Genomic DNA, 15,613 nt, shown 5'->3' with positions numbered 1-15,613 from the left:
TTTCGGTTGTCAGGATGCTCAAAAAGGTCACAGTTGGGTGAAATGTTTTGGTCTAGATATTTTTTGAGTAGAGCATATGTATCTGTCTTTCCAGCATATTCAGTCTAAAAGAAAAGAGGAAAAAGAGTGGGGAGGAGGGAAGAGTTGTCCCTTTGGCAATTTCACTATGAAATGAAACACCTTTTTTTTTTTTTTTAAGATTTGAAAGATTTTTTTTGGTTTGAAATCTATTTTGCTTTGGTTACACATGTTAAAAAGAATTGTAGAAATCAAGTGATTCAGATCAGCTGTAAATTAAGTTTGACTTCTTGTTGCATTTACATTTCATATATCTGCAAACAGGTTTGGGTTTTTTTTCTGGCTTCTGGCAAACTGAAGATGCTCTTAGTTGCATCTAACAACAAAATAGGAGAGTAGAAAGGGCCACAGTAAAACTACTTGGAAGATGTAGACAGGATAATTTCTGCAGAGTATCGAAAAGGAGGAATAAGAACTGGAACTGATGTTAAAGAAAACAGAGCACAGAATACATAGTTGAAGAATATAGCTGTCTCTATTTGCCAAGGGAATGCCTCAAGAATATGGTGTAATAGTAAGAAAACATAGGTGACGATTCTGTCCTCAGTTACAGTGGTTTCATAATGGTGTCATTTACTTGGGTCTGAGTCACTAGTCTTACTGATTGCATGTGGATTTCCCCCCGACCCCAGCTCAGGATTTACTCTTGAGATGAATCTCATTCCCTGTTTATGTAGGTTCGTGTGCTAGTAGCAGATACTCTGGCTGTTCTGAACCAGGGGTTTGCCTCTTATTTTAAAATATCATCAAGAGACAGATGCTCAGCTGGTGTAAAACCTGGAGATTGATTTCAGTGCAGTCTGGATGATGTATGCTCTGAAAATGTGGCCCAAGGTCGGTAACAATATTGACAGAAAGAGTACCCATTCAAAGTAAATATTAAAGATAAGTTAGTATTGCTGGCACAGAACCAGTTAACACAAACTGTTGATTTTTTCTTTTTTTTTTTTTTTTTTTTTTTCAGTAGAGCATAAACCTTCTCCATTCGTCCAGACCTACTGTATGTTCAGGTATGTAATCATTATTACAACTGATATTCAGTGAAAGGTTTTCATAGCAACAAGACAGCGTATGTTGATCTATTTATGGATTGTGTTGTGTGGTTAGTTTATTTGATTCTTTTACAGCTTAAGTTGTAGCAAGTGGGGAAAAAAAAAAAAGAAATGGTTTAAAATTCATATTACATTTACCAGAAGCAGTGAGTGCAAGTCATTTGTTTGCTACGTTGATAATGGTATCCGCTTAACTACCAGGACAGAGTCAGGATTAATAATGGTATTTTGATGGAATATTGCTCCCAGTCTAAGCAAGAATAAATATTCTGCTGTAAAACAAAGCAGAAATTCTCTAAGTGCTTATAAGCTTCATTGCTTCTTGCAACCATAAGTAAAGGTCAAACCTTTGTTGCTCTTTTATGCTACTTCATATATGCCATAACTGCATATCACAGTTGTAATTTGTAATTCTCAATGTCATTTTGAATGAATGGTGTAACAGTACAAGTGTAAATCAGTGATATGCCTTGCGGTACTTTATAAAACTAATTATACACCCTTTATTAAACATATCCTAAAGAATGATTTTATGTTTTTTAGGATGATTTGGATTTATCAGACTTTTTATTTCACTTTCTTACTTGCTTCCGTTTACAGTGGTAAGTGAACATATAACTCCTAAGATAGGCACACAAGAGTAACGCAACTCTTCTAGAAGGGGAGATGATTAATAACTGCAGTCTGGTCCTGAGAGAGCTGTCTTGCTTCTGCTGTGTTGTGCTCAGTTAAGTTTGGGTAGCTCACATAACCTTGTTGCCTGATGTGGAACTTTCTAACGGGGCTTTACTGACATTGTCCTGCGACCCACCCCGCATGCTGACACCTCGCCCAGCACGCACGCGACCATGCTGCTGGCAGTTTTCTCTATCGGACTGAGGCTGCATCCAGCTCATAACTGTGAAATCAGTGTGATGTTCGGTGTCCTACACCCAACAGCAAGGTTAGCAGCTTTAGCAGCAGCTTAGGAGGGGAGCCTTTTGCGGTTGATGGGGGGCGCGGGAGGTGGAGCGGCGCCCCGTGCTTCTCAGCTGACTTTGCTCTAAGCTGGTTCCCCCCAGCACAAACTAGAGCTCTCTAAAGTTTGCGTCAATGTGTGCTGGCTGCCGGAGGCTCAGTCCGGCAGTGCTGGGGTAAGCTGGCTTAAGAGCCTCAGCCCTTTCCCCAGACACTGCCCGCGGGGTAGGAGGCAGGACTGACGGCCATGGTGCAGGAGCGGCTCAGGCCAGCAGCCTCACTGAGGGACAGCAGCTGAGCTTCAGAGCCAACATCCTTTTTTTTTTAAATAAACAAACCCCACCAACCTTCAGTCTTATTCGCACATTGCCTTTGCGTGAAATTACTGATTTAAAAAGTACCTGTGTAACACTTACGTACTATCATGCTTGAAAGACTATTGCAATAAGTGTAACTTCAGAACCAATTGTTTTATCGTAAATTATTTTTTAGAACACTCTCATACGCTGAAAATTAGTGATTGTGTATATTTTTCAATGTCAGTCTGTGTCAATGATTTACCTTGTTCAGTTAGCAAAAGTCAAGCTACAAAAATTGCATTGCGTTTCCCTGAAGTTCCCTGTGCTGATAAATTATAACTAAGACCTAACACAGGTTTATGTTCAGTAATATATTAACTGTTTTCTCGGAGGAGAATTAGGTAACTCAGCCTTTTAGCAAAATCTGTTTGATAAAGGTAGTATTATTTAAGGAAATGTTTTACATGGATTGAAATCTCAGCAAAACTAAAATCTTGGAACATTTCTGAGGCCTAGGAAACATATTTTTGTTAAATTAAAGTATTCAGAACTGGCATAGTTTTACATGGTACATAGTTTTACAGCATAAATCAAATTTTTTTTTTGTTAATTTACACTAGAAGAAGGTAAATAAGATCCAAAATGTCTGATACAGCAAATAATTGCAATATTCTTTTCCTTTGACTTTAGAATTCGCTTAGAGTGTTCTAAGTAATAGAAAATGCTATTCTGTTAATGACAAAGTTGGGTGAAGAAACTCTACTGAGAATAATAAATACCAATTTTTAGAGAAAGGTCTTGAAAGTGTGTATACCAGCAAATCTGGATGTTTATAAAGTACAAATTTTGTGTTAACAAGAAATTAACCTTTGAAAGATACTAGCATATCTTGCACATATGTCTAATAATTCCTTACTTTTTCCTTTTTTTGGGGGGTAAATTATAGATTTTATCCATGTGCAGGAAGCACAGAATTACCTAAGTATAGTTTATAATCACATTAACAAATAAAATGAACTTGTTATATTTTACAACTGCAAAATCCAATATGATACTTCCATTTGTTTTCATTTGAAATAGCTTTTGATACAGTACAATAGCTCTATAGTAACAGATTAAGCAGCTAGATAAAATGTTTTCAGTTGGATGTCCTCCTATTCTGTAAAAATACAGTATTTTCTCTTTAGCTTTTAGCTAAGAAAAAGCACTTTTGTAGATACAGGAATAAAAATTGGCATATTTGCCGATTTGCTGCCCTTTGGAGGGCAAAATACAAGAAGAGAGTGGGCTCCTCTGCAAAGCCAGCCCTCTTGGGTGTTTTAAGACGGCGATCTTACAAATGCCTTCATTTTGAAAGATAGGAACAGGTTGCTGCTTAGGTACCTTCATTGCATGGCTCTGCAGCGTGAGTGGGTTTCATTAGCGTTCACTATGGGATTGGTGATGAATTCCTGCAGATGCGAAGCGGTAGTTGAGTTCATTTTTATTCTGGGCAGTTCCTGAGACACTATTCCTGTGACAGTATTTTCTTCATTGTAAAGCAAGTCAGAGGGGGTTCAAGGTGGAGTGTGAGGGAGCAGAAGGTTTATAAAAGGCTGGGAGCCACTGAAGCTATGCACAGTGGCACCGCCTCTGACTCTGGCCTCAGAGCATCCCTAAACAAAATAGGACTGTCTTCACATACAACTTTCACATACAACTTTTGAACTCTTTTTGGTCTCTGCACTTCCTTCTTCTGGTTTTCCTCTTAATGGTGCTCTGTACTGGTCTCTCTCAGAAGATGCTTCTGCCGCACCTGAGATCTGCCATGAGACGGTCCCTTCCCTCTCCGCCATGCAGATCTGCCTTGTGGCCCATCCTGCTGCTCGGGCTTCTGCCTCAGCTCAAGCTGCCCTGCTCCAGCATCGTATATGAGGCAGGGAATGGGGGGAGACACTCCATAGAGTTTTATTTCTGCTGGAGAGCAAAGATGAGACTCTCAGAGAAACTGTACTACTCGTCCCCCTCACCCTCTTCTCCTGCCAAAAGACTGTCTTAAAAGCAAGGTCAATGACAAAGAGGAGCAGTGGCTGCACCCTCTCCTGGTGAACTGTGCGCGCTCCCATCTCTAATAATTTACGTGTTTTGTTATTCCGTATCAGAATGCGTGACTCAGATCTATGAAAATACATACTTCCAAGGAGGAGACCTTGCTACGGTTTTTACACCGAGTGCCAATTACTGCCAAGTAGTGTGTACTTACCATCCTACCTGTCTGCTCTTCACCTATTTGCCAGCGGCATGGACTAAAGATCCCGCAAAAAGGTAAAATGTTCATATTTGTGTGGCCTTTGCTTGGTCTTCTGTGATAATTTTAGGAACTCGGTAACATTTTGGCAGAACACAGGCACACAGGGAAAGCTACAGGGTTGCCATGGAAAACAATGTCATGTGTCTTTAAAACTGGTGATCTAAAAGAGTATTTGCTTAAATTCGAAAGATTAAATTCAGCAATGTCCAATCTTTCATACTTGCATACCAACCGTTTCAAGGAAACAGAACTGACTGTGCACTCCCTCCTTTGTGCCAAATATTTATTGTTGAGGGACAATGTGGGCAATTTCACATCTCCAGTGGTCCCCTCTACTGTCCCCCACCCTCTCTCTTTAGCATATTTTTCTCACAATTAAGAACTTCAGTAGCCTGAGAGGATGAGATTGTCCTTCCTCTCTCTGTCCAGTGCGTTTCTGTCCTCCAAACCTTGGGCTCTGCTTCTCGCTTTAATGAGATCTCTTGGAGCTCCCACATACACTGAGTAATCTCTTCTGCCACCAGTGCCAACAAAGCAGATGCAGCTCTACCCTGTCGTTCTACCAATTGCACTTGTTGCCTAAATTTTAATGTTGAGGGATATTGGACAGCCTGCATTTCACCTGAGAAACAATTATGAAAGTCTGTGTTGTACTGCAAAAGCTGTGAATTGCTGCATTTTAAAACACAGGTTTTCCTGCTACTTAAAAGACAGTGATACAGAAATGCTGCCGAAAGTGGATATGGAAGGAGCTATCTCTGGACATTCCCTAAAACAGTGTAACATCCAAATTAGTGGTAAGATACAGTTATTGACACGTATGCATTTTATGCTCTGTATCATGTAGCAGATGTTAGAAAATTAGCATTTCGAGAAAAAGGAATAGAATCAGGGAAGCAGCCAAGCAGTGATTTGTATGTTCTTTGCCAGATCTCTTTCAAACACAGCTTACAAAATCTTCCAATGCTTTCACCCTTCAGCCCCAATTACCCACCACTGAGGCTCCCCAGACGAGGTAACAGGGAAATTATGCTCCTGCAGTCACTGTTTCATTTGCTAGAGGCAGATGGGAGCACGTGCTTTAACTGGTAGCTCCAGTTCTAAAGATTAGTTTACTACTATAATTTCACTCCAGCAAGCTGCTCATATGGCATGTGTGACCCTGCTTTATAACTTTGTAGAGCAGATGCCCAGCAAAGCAGAAGTGCGTAGTCACAAAGTGATGTTGCTACCTTCATGAGTCTGTGCAATAATTTATTAGCAGCTCCATCTTTTAGTGTATGTGTGCTATGCACAAAGCCTTAGTGTCAGCATGCCATACCTGCGAGTTATCAGCGGGCATATTTAAAGCCTATTAAACGTGTTGTTTTAAATATGTTTTAAACTTGTACCATCATAATGATGTCATTAAGAGGAAATCAGCTTTAAGCATAGCATGGGACTGCAGAAAAACAGAATAAGGAAGAACATATTTATATACTTCCTGACTTTGAGGCCAAATACTGTCTTATAGATGTCAAGCTAATCCTTTAGTGTTATTGGTATAGCACGTCAGCATGCCAGGGCTAAATGGGTCTTACTTTATGCAAGTTCTCCGCTGCAGCTATTGACAAATCAGTTGTGCTTGCTTTTGCTTGCCATTTGCCTTTCAGAGCAGTCGGGACTTTTGAAAGCCCTTTCCTGCCGACGTCCTGTCACATTTACGTTTCTGAGTAGCTTTGGCCCAGTAAAATAGATTTCAGTGGGATGTTATTCTTTACGCTATATAGACTAATTGATATCACTGGAGTTACTTTAGAATCAGACTAATGTCACTAAAATGAAAATATATTTGTTTAAAAACAAAAATATAAAATAAAATATAAAAATATATATGTTTAAAAACCCCACCAATGACTCGTGGCTGACTAGTCCCCACCAATGGCTGACTTGTGTTCTGTGAAGAGACCCCACTGACCACGAGGCAAAACCTGCATCCTGCATGGGGGAAGGCTATTTCAAACCCCACAGTCCCAATTCTCCCTCTGTGGAGTGTGAATTAAATCTTCTGACTCAAGTAGGAGATGTCTGTTGCTTATGAGGACAGAATTTGCCTTTCAAACTGCTATATGAATTTGGAAATGGGAAAGTATGTTTTAGTATTAATCCTGAGTTCTTGCTTTGATTAATGTCATCGTGGTCTCAGCCATAGTGGTTAGAGCTCCTCTCTCATTTAGGCAGAGGTGCTGTCAAAGTCTGCCAGTTTTTTTCTCTGCCGTGTGGTACTGTACTATACCTACACTTCTGATTTTGTTACTAGAAGTATATGTGAAGTATGATGTAACTGAAGTAAGCATGGATTATGAGGGCTGTGTCATACGAACTGCTGTCTTTTGGGCAGTTTGCGGGTGGGGAAAAGAATAGATGCATGTTTTCAGAACTTGGTTGCTCTTTTTTCACAGCTTGCAGCCCAGATGTCCACATTGGACTGGATATGGAAGGGAAAATTTATGATGTTACTATGGCTGACAGCTATCAACAGTGTCAAAAAAGATGTACCAATGACAACCATTGTCACTTTTTTACACATGCCTCAGAAACCTTTCACAATGCAAGCTTTCGGTAAATACAGGTTTGATCCCTTTCCTTGGACAGCACTGTGCTTTAGTAGAGTAAATCTCAGAGCAGTCTAAGGTGCCTTGCAACGTTTATTCAAGCTTACAGATAGGAAAATGTCTGTAGTATATTAGCTTTCATTTGCCCATTGGTGAGAAAGACAAACTTGATTATCATAGCACTGAAAAACATGAAAATCCTCTGGGGATATTTATATGCAAATTGTATTGGTAGGCGTGCAGCATTATTGCTCTGTTAAATCTTGCTCTGCTTATTGCTCTGAAAATAGCATCATCAGAGCAGCCAGAGAAATTCTTTCATTTTTATCGGGCCTATTTTTCAGCTGTTTATCTGCTAAATTTTACAAGTTAAACATTGTTCAGCTAGCCCTGTTCCTCATTTGAAGATTGTTCCGGAGATTGCTCTGGCCCATGGCCAGAACATGCACCATGGTAGGAATTCTGGGGCCAGGAGGATGGTGTAGACCAAGGAAGATGGCCTGTTGTCTTACCACTTTCTTTATTCTTTGTCACTCAGTAAAAAATGCTTCTTGAAACATACCAGTGTAGGAACTCCAACCAGCATAAAGGTGCTTGATGAGGTTGTGTCTGGATTCTCTTTAAAGCCATGCCAGCTTTCTGAAATAGGTAACTATTTAAAATCTCTGATTCAGTTTAGTTTTAAGGGTTATGGATGATGAGGTGCAGTCTCTCTCTGACGTATAAATGTTTCATTATGTAGAATAATTCTAATATAAACTTATTCTTGCAAATATAGTTAGTACTTTCAGGCACAAAGGAGGTTCAGATCTGTTTAATTTTTCCATTTTATCATTTGTCTTACAAAAACAGTTACCTGCTTTGAAGATCTAAAGAATTCTTTCATAAGATTAGCTTGATGAAATTGCCTGCTATCTTTGTACCATGGATACAAAAATGAAAGATAAAATCCCATCAAAGTCAAAGATCAGGAGGAATATAAAGCTTTCTAAATTCTGTTTGTATACCGTGTATGCACTTAGAAATTTTTAACGAAGACCTGCAGCTTTCTAATACAACTGGCTAATATGAGGGGACGTATTCTGTGTTTTGCGGGTGATTTGTGATGAAAGCAGTGTCTGTGTTTGTTCCTGCAATCATTACTCATGCAAATCTCTTGAGAGTGTAAGATCCAGCAGTGTGTATTATACTTTCTTATTCTCAATTGAAACATCTTTCACTTTTTTCTTTTTTTTTTTTTCTTTTTTCTTTTTTTAAATCTACCTCCACCTTGTGTTACTGTGTGGTATTTTCCCTTCTTAATGGTGATGATGTTCTTCTGCTTCCATATAGCCTTATTTCAGCTCACAGATAATCCAATTTTCCTATAGAAATTACATTTTGTAGAGACTCTGCATCTTTTTTTCTATATCAATAGGTTTTCTTCAGACTCTGCTAGTCCTACTGTAGGAATAATCTTTGGAAACTATTGAAAAGGTAGTTTTGTTAGGATCTTAACAATGAAGACAAAGAAAAATGAAGTGTGAAGAATAAAAAAAGGAAGAAAAAGTTTTGTAAAGAGAAGAAAACAGTTTAGTTATTCCCTCACTATGTGTATGAGAGAGAATGGAGGGCAAGATCCCCCCCCCCCCCCCCCCCCACAAACTCCTGCATTAGGATATACTAGAAAGACACATATTCATGGTTAGGAGAAAAATCACAGTACTCAGGAGGGTCCTGCTCACAGGCTTTGAGAAGAAGAGGGGGACTGTAGCATATGCACAAATATAATTTTAAGTTAAAGAAAAAATATCAAAAGCCATTTGAGACTTTATCAAAGACATTTATGGTTTATGACAGTGGTGACATGGCAGTAATGATCCAGCACAAATTAAATCAGAATTTCTGAAAGCATGTGAAGGTCAATCTTGTTCCTACCTGTATTTCCTTGCTTTCTGTGTCTGGCGAGAAAGGCAAGAGGAGAGAGAGAGAGAGAAGGAATAAATTATGGGATCATAGAAGCCTAGACAGTACTATTGGATCAAGAGGTTATCTGAAGAGGTCATCTGTCCTAATCCAAGACAGATCAGCTATACCTGTCCAGACAGAGATTTGTCAAATGTAGTCATAAAATCTCAGTACCACCTTCTGCCTTGTTGTGTTGTAAATATCCGAAATGGATTTATTTGAATATTTGTTCTAGTTTTTTTCTGACTGTATTTAGCCTGACTAGTCCTACATTGTATGTGTTCCAGTGTCATCATTTTAAAAATAGATGCTTCCCCTTTCAAAGCTTTCGGAATCACAGCAACCCTCTGTGAACACCAAAAGCTAAATTGTACCAAGAAACTTTGAGATTGCTTCAGTCAGATTCTAAGACCACTGAAATAATCAATATTGTGGGATTTCTCTGTTTCCCATTCTACCATGCCCTCTTCCCTCTGCTCAGTAATGCTAATGTTGTTGACCATCTAACTGCAGTTTGTTTTCATGAAGCAGTTCTTTAGCCTTTCTTGTGTCCTTTGCCATTAGCTTTCCTTCTCCCCTGAGCAGAACCTGAGCTCCTTTCTTTATGCTAATTGAATGGTACTGCATACTTTTCTTTCAAGAGTTTGTTCCTTCCTATTTGGCCTTTCATTTTGTGCCTTTGCCTTTCTGATTTTGTCCTTATGCACACATACTATTACACATCCGTAGTAATTTGTCTGTATTTCTGCCCTTTGCAAAGTACCTTCCCTGAATATTGAACAAACGATCATAAGATCATGGGTTAGCTTCCCTAAACTTCCAGATCCAGACTTGTGCTTTAAATATCATTGTCTTTAGAAACTATCCATTCTCCTGAACTCTATTTCCCCTTAACATGGGATCTTACCTACTAATTGTCAGTTAAATTATATTACTTATATAATAATATAATTATATTATTATATAATATTCTTATTTTTTATATATTAATTACTGTCCAGTATTGTTGTCCTTTCATGCTTATGTTTTTTTGAAAACCTCATCAAACTAACAGGAGTCACATTAAGACCTACCTCTCCCTTTTACTGTTTTTCCTTTCTGTAGTAAGATGTTTCCAGTATGTTTCTACAACTCATCGGGTAGTGTCGACTTGGCTGCTATACTTTCTCAACAGCTGAAGTTCTCTGCTGCCACCAAGTCCTGTGTTTTGGATCATTTAAATGTTTTTACTGTCTTTACAGCTTGATAGTTTCAAGAAATTTCCTCCATGCTGGTGCTTCCTTTTCTCCTCTTTTTATTGTTGCACTGCGATTTTAACTAGGACTTCAAGTATATCTTTGGAGAAGGCAACTCATTCTTCTCTTTCTAAACATGCTGGTACTTCCTGTAGCTTCTATATCCATAGTCTGGTTGTGTGAATTACCCTGCCAAGCCTCTGTTATGCTATTTTGGTCATGTCAGAAGGCAGACTGTACTCCTGCTTATTCTGCCTACTTTTCAAATAGCATTCAATAAAGTGTTAAGAGGATCATCCCATTTTTTTTCTTCTAGTCTTCCCATGATCCTCTTAGATATACCCATTACCTTAATTATTTTAGGCTTTGCCTAGATTACCATGATTTATTCCTAACTGTGGATTTGTACACTGATTTCCACTGTTCCTAATTTAAAGCCTTCCCTATTAAGTTAGCAAATCTGTATTCTAACATGTCATTTCTCTTCTTCTCTATACGAAGCTTATCCCTGCTCAGTAGTCTTCTCCATGAGTTTACATGCTCAAAAATGTTCTTGAGAAATAGTTTTTGTTTAAAATGTGGTGTTATCTTTCCAGCTTATCAGTCACAAAAGAAGGAAAATGTGAATAAGGACAGATATGAATAATCTGTAAACCTTAATATTCTGATGACATAATATTTGGAATTTTGATATTTTGTTCTTGTTTTATACAGATTGTCAAATGGACATATTTGAAGATCAAGAATTTTCAGGAATGAATATTACAAGTTTTTTCACTCCTGATACCTCTGTCTGCCAAACTATTTGTACATATTTTCCAAGGTGCTTGTTCTTTACATACTTTACCAGGGAATGGCAAATAGAATCCCAAAGGTGAATATGACAACTAACTTTAATTCTCTAAGTAGATATTTTTTAAAAAAGCACACAGTCTTTTTTCACTACTATTTTCTTATATTTATGGAAATATTTGTTAAAAGGTTATTTTCAGGAAAGCACAGCTTTTTATGTTTTGTATTCATAAGTTTATAATTTCCTGTGGGCATTTCATCTGTTCTCCAGTGTGATCAGGGGTTTTGTATTGCAGCTGCGTATCTGGTGTTAATCTGAAAAGAGTTGTACACACTAAAGAGACAGTGAGCCTCCAGGTTGCTTTAATGACTTAAAGCTGAATTTTATGAAATTATCAAAAGAGTCATCTAGTTTCCTAGCAGTATTAAGTTGTTTACTTGAAAAGATTTTTGATAAAGTTAACAGGTTTAAAAATGTTTTCAATGAGCATCCTTCTTTCATACTTAGTAGTGAGAATAGTTACAAATCTACATTCCACACAAAACAGAAGAATAAAGTTTCAAAGGAATTTCAGGGAGAAGCAAAGCTGGGATGGCATATATCATCTAAAGTCACCTCTTCTATGTATGTGTAACTACTGTACGACCTTTAGTAGTACAGTCATATGCCGTTTCACAAAACTACAAAAGCCCCCTCAATTTAGTGTGAACTAGTGAACTTAATGAATGCTTTTTCATATGAAATAGTTTTACAGATAGAGACTTGGGAGAAAAAGCACATTTAAGAAAGAACCTTCCCTTACCAGTACCTAAACAATCAATTTTAAGATGTGAGAACAGATTTAGTTATTGTAAAAAATTTTTCATTTTAGAAATCTTTGCCTTCTGAAGACATCAACAAGTGGGATACCAGAGGCGCTTATATCACGAGAAAATGCTGTATCAGGCTTTGGTCTCCTAAATTGCAGAAGATCCTTTCCCGGTAAACAATAAATTACAATAAAAATACTAATTTTGAATTAATCAAATTAATAGACTTTCTGATGCTTGGAATGCACTCATTCTTACAGCCTGCAATTCTCGCACTTATATGCATATGAATTTTTTGGGAGATGAACTCAATGTCACTTATACTAAAGGACACAGAGCCTGTCAGCAGGTTTGCACAGATGTGATCCGCTGCCAATTTTTTACCTACTTTCCCCTCCAAGATTCATGCAATGAGGAAAGGTGAGATATATTTTTTTAAAATGTTCAAAGACTGCTAAAATAATCATTCTGCAGACTTGGTGAGGGGGTAATGTATGTGTTCTGCATAAAAAAGTACGGACTGAATCTTTGCATTAATTCATTGACAGAAAGTGTGAGTGTCACCTAAGAATGTCCTCGAATGGGTCTCCAGTGGAAATAGTACATGGGCCAGGAAGGATCTCTGGATACTCACTAAGATTATGTAAAAAAAAAGCCAGTACTGGTAAGTAAACCTTCTTTCATGTAAAAGAGACAGTGCTTAACTGATTTCAGTACAGGAAGCCAAAACCTCCTTTTTTTTTTTTTTTTTCCTTTTTAAATTGGTTGCATTGTCCCAGTGGGACGCTTGTGAAGGGCATTCTGAAAAAGTGAAGTCGGCCAGGTCTGCACATTGTAAACACCGACAGTAGCACTGTGAGCTTGGTTTTAATAGACTTTATGTTCATAAATCATAAAGGAATTAGAATGTACCATGTATCACCTTCTTTGCAATAGATCGGTCCCTATTCAGGCATCAGCAGTAGTCTCATCTTCATTTTTCATTGATGAGTGCAAATTATTTTTATGCACAGTTTTAAATTATTTCTATAGTGTGTATGCAGCATTCTGCAAGAACTATTAGGATTGTTGGAGGGACAGACTCTTCCCCTGGTGAATGGCCGTGGCAAGTCAGCTTGCACGTGAAGTTGGCTCGTCAGAGACACCTCTGCGGGGGCTCTATCATCAGCAACCAGTGGATTCTTACAGCTGCTCACTGCGTCATGAGGTGAGGCCTAAATGTAAATGTACAAATAAAACCAAAAATTTCATCCAGCGTGCGAGATAAGCTGAGATCTGCCTTTCAGAAAAATAAAAATGAGGACTAGAATAAAATAAACTGTTTCAATGTAACCAAAAGGTGAACTTCTAAGGTCGACTATTCATATCTTTAACATAACTGAAACTCCATACTTTGTCCCTTTGTAACATAGTATTGTACTACTGATGCTAAATTATTTTAATGCATCTAGAAGATGAAATTCTAAAGCAGACACCAGGTACCTACAGAAACTTAGACATTCTCATGCGATATAAGCTTTTTCTTACTTACCATATCATCTATTAAGGAAAATCTGTTGCTAGGTTATTTCATTTCATAAACTTCAAATGACTTATCTCAGAGATTTCTCCGTGGCACTTAAGAAATGGTACTAAACTGATAGCTTCAGCAGCAGGATGCTCAGCAAGTTAACTCGTTTGACCAGGACACAAAGTAAATCTCCGTGGGGGTCCAATTAGGCTGCTTCTGGTACCTAAGCTACCTGTCTCTGCATTACATGAAACATCCGGATCCCAATTGTCCTGGTTTTCCTTTAACAGTTTTTTTTTTTCCCCCAAATTCTATCAATCAGTCAATTAATACCCTATTTTTAGTGCATATTTCAGCTGCAGGAACAAAATTTAAAGCAGCCAATACCTAAGACATTGCTAATTTGCACCGATGCATATAGTCTGTATTGTTAATCAAATTACCATCAGATTTGGGTCATGACATTACTTGTGTTGTGAAGAGCTGATTTAATTGTCATGCAGATGATTAATTTCCTGTGTTAGATTGCCATCACCTGTAAAGCAGGTGATCCTGTTGTTTACAGAGTGAAAAGTGTAAGGCTATAATGCAGTCTGATGGGAGAAAAGGGACAGGTAACAGCTAAAATGCTTCAAAGAAGAGGATGTTGACCCAGCAACATGGTCCAAAATCAGGCATTTTTACTTATGCAGTGTAGTTAGTTACCCATTATTGTTTTCACGTGGAAGAGTATTGCCAATATTTTGCCTCTAGTGGCAAACTTCATAAAAGTGGTTAAACTCTCTAAAAAACCCTATATAAAAAATATAATTCCCTACCTGCTATCCAGTGTAGAATTTACCACTATCATAAAAGGCAAAAGGAGAAGATAATGCTTGCAAAATAAAAATAAAAAAAAAGACTTTGTTAATTGGAAATTATTATACCTAACTGCTATTTATGAATTCATATATAAAATCTTCAAAATTTTTGGAAAGTTTATTTAAGACAAGTTTTGCATCTTCTTCATTGCATGTACCAAAACGTCTAAGTTGCCTTAATGGTAGAATATCACAATGAAATATCCCTTAAACTTACTCAAAGAAAAGTTGAAATCATAAAGATTAACTGGAACTTTTCATATAGGTCTATGATATTACAGTTTCTAATCTATATTTACATGGCTAGTGTCATTTTTCTAACAAATAAGTGTCAGAATAAACTCTACTTGAATTTATATTCCCAATCCTATTTTCACTACTAGAAAAGCTGTTGTGTTGGAATGAATGGAAAGAATCTCATTTACTACTTCAGGGCTTGCAGTAGGCCCTTGAAAATTAAAAAAAAAAAAAAAAAGGAGAAAAAAAAAAGAGACAATAAAAGAAGGCAGAAGGGGAAGGAGGATGAAGATGAGGACAATGAGAGTCTGAACGTAAAGGAGAGAGAAAACTGATATGGGGATGAAAATATGAATAGGAAGAGGAACAGAAAGAAGAAGTGGAGGGAACGGACAAAAAGAACTTCTTTTTAGTTTTGAGAGTGTGAAAATAAAAAATGGAAAGAATTACCTCAGTGCTGTTCACTGTACGCTCAGGAGTAACAGAAGATGTTGGCATCTGCACACAAACTCTAAATCAGTGCAAATCTTTTGCCACAGACTGACTGTTTGTCTTTTTCCCTCAGTCTTGAGAATCCCAACATTTGGCGTGTTTATGCCGGTATTTTAAAACAATCAGAAATAAATGAGGATACGCCCTTCTTCAAAGTGGAAGAGATTATTGTTCACCCTCAGTATAAATACGCACAGACTGGATATGACATTGCTTTAATGAAACTTGATAAGCCTATGAATTTTACTGGTATGTAGTGTATTCCAGAGGAATTCTGAAAATGTGCCGGATGACACAGTGCTGGCATTGGTATGGCTGTGCATGACACCTGGGCTGGCTTCCTTTAACGTGCAGTTACTGGGGTTTGAGGAGAGTCTCATTCTGTTGGCTTTGAAAAGAAAATGGGTGGCTTTTACTTATGTGACTGGAATGATACATAGTGTAAGGGACAAAGCATAAC

At 37.8% G+C, this 15,613-nt stretch overlaps 1 protein-coding gene across 1 annotated transcript in view; it reads left to right on the top strand.

Moving 5' to 3' along the window:
• The first annotated feature begins 1,674 nt into the window (after nt 1-1,674).
• Nucleotides 1,675-15,613, top strand: part of LOC103922514 (coagulation factor XI-like) — a 17,149-nt gene continuing 3,210 nt past the window's right edge. Inside the window, exons 1-11 of the mRNA XM_009330654.1 lie at nt 1,675-1,732; nt 4,528-4,690; nt 5,367-5,473; nt 7,118-7,277; nt 7,809-7,918; nt 11,167-11,326; nt 12,117-12,226; nt 12,315-12,474; nt 12,603-12,718; nt 13,087-13,261; nt 15,227-15,402. Coding sequence (XP_009328929.1) covers nt 1,675-1,732; nt 4,528-4,690; nt 5,367-5,473; nt 7,118-7,277; nt 7,809-7,918; nt 11,167-11,326; nt 12,117-12,226; nt 12,315-12,474; nt 12,603-12,718; nt 13,087-13,261; nt 15,227-15,402 — 1,495 coding nt within the window. The remainder of the gene's footprint in view (nt 1,733-4,527; nt 4,691-5,366; nt 5,474-7,117; nt 7,278-7,808; nt 7,919-11,166; nt 11,327-12,116; nt 12,227-12,314; nt 12,475-12,602; nt 12,719-13,086; nt 13,262-15,226; nt 15,403-15,613) is intronic.

This window comes from Pygoscelis adeliae, unplaced genomic scaffold (assembly GCF_000699105.1).
Source record: "Pygoscelis adeliae isolate BGI_AS28 unplaced genomic scaffold, ASM69910v1 Scaffold167, whole genome shotgun sequence".
NCBI lineage: Eukaryota > Metazoa > Chordata > Aves > Sphenisciformes > Spheniscidae > Pygoscelis > Pygoscelis adeliae.
Note: the sequence above shows the minus strand (reverse complement) of the source record. Positions and strands in the feature narration are given on the sequence as shown.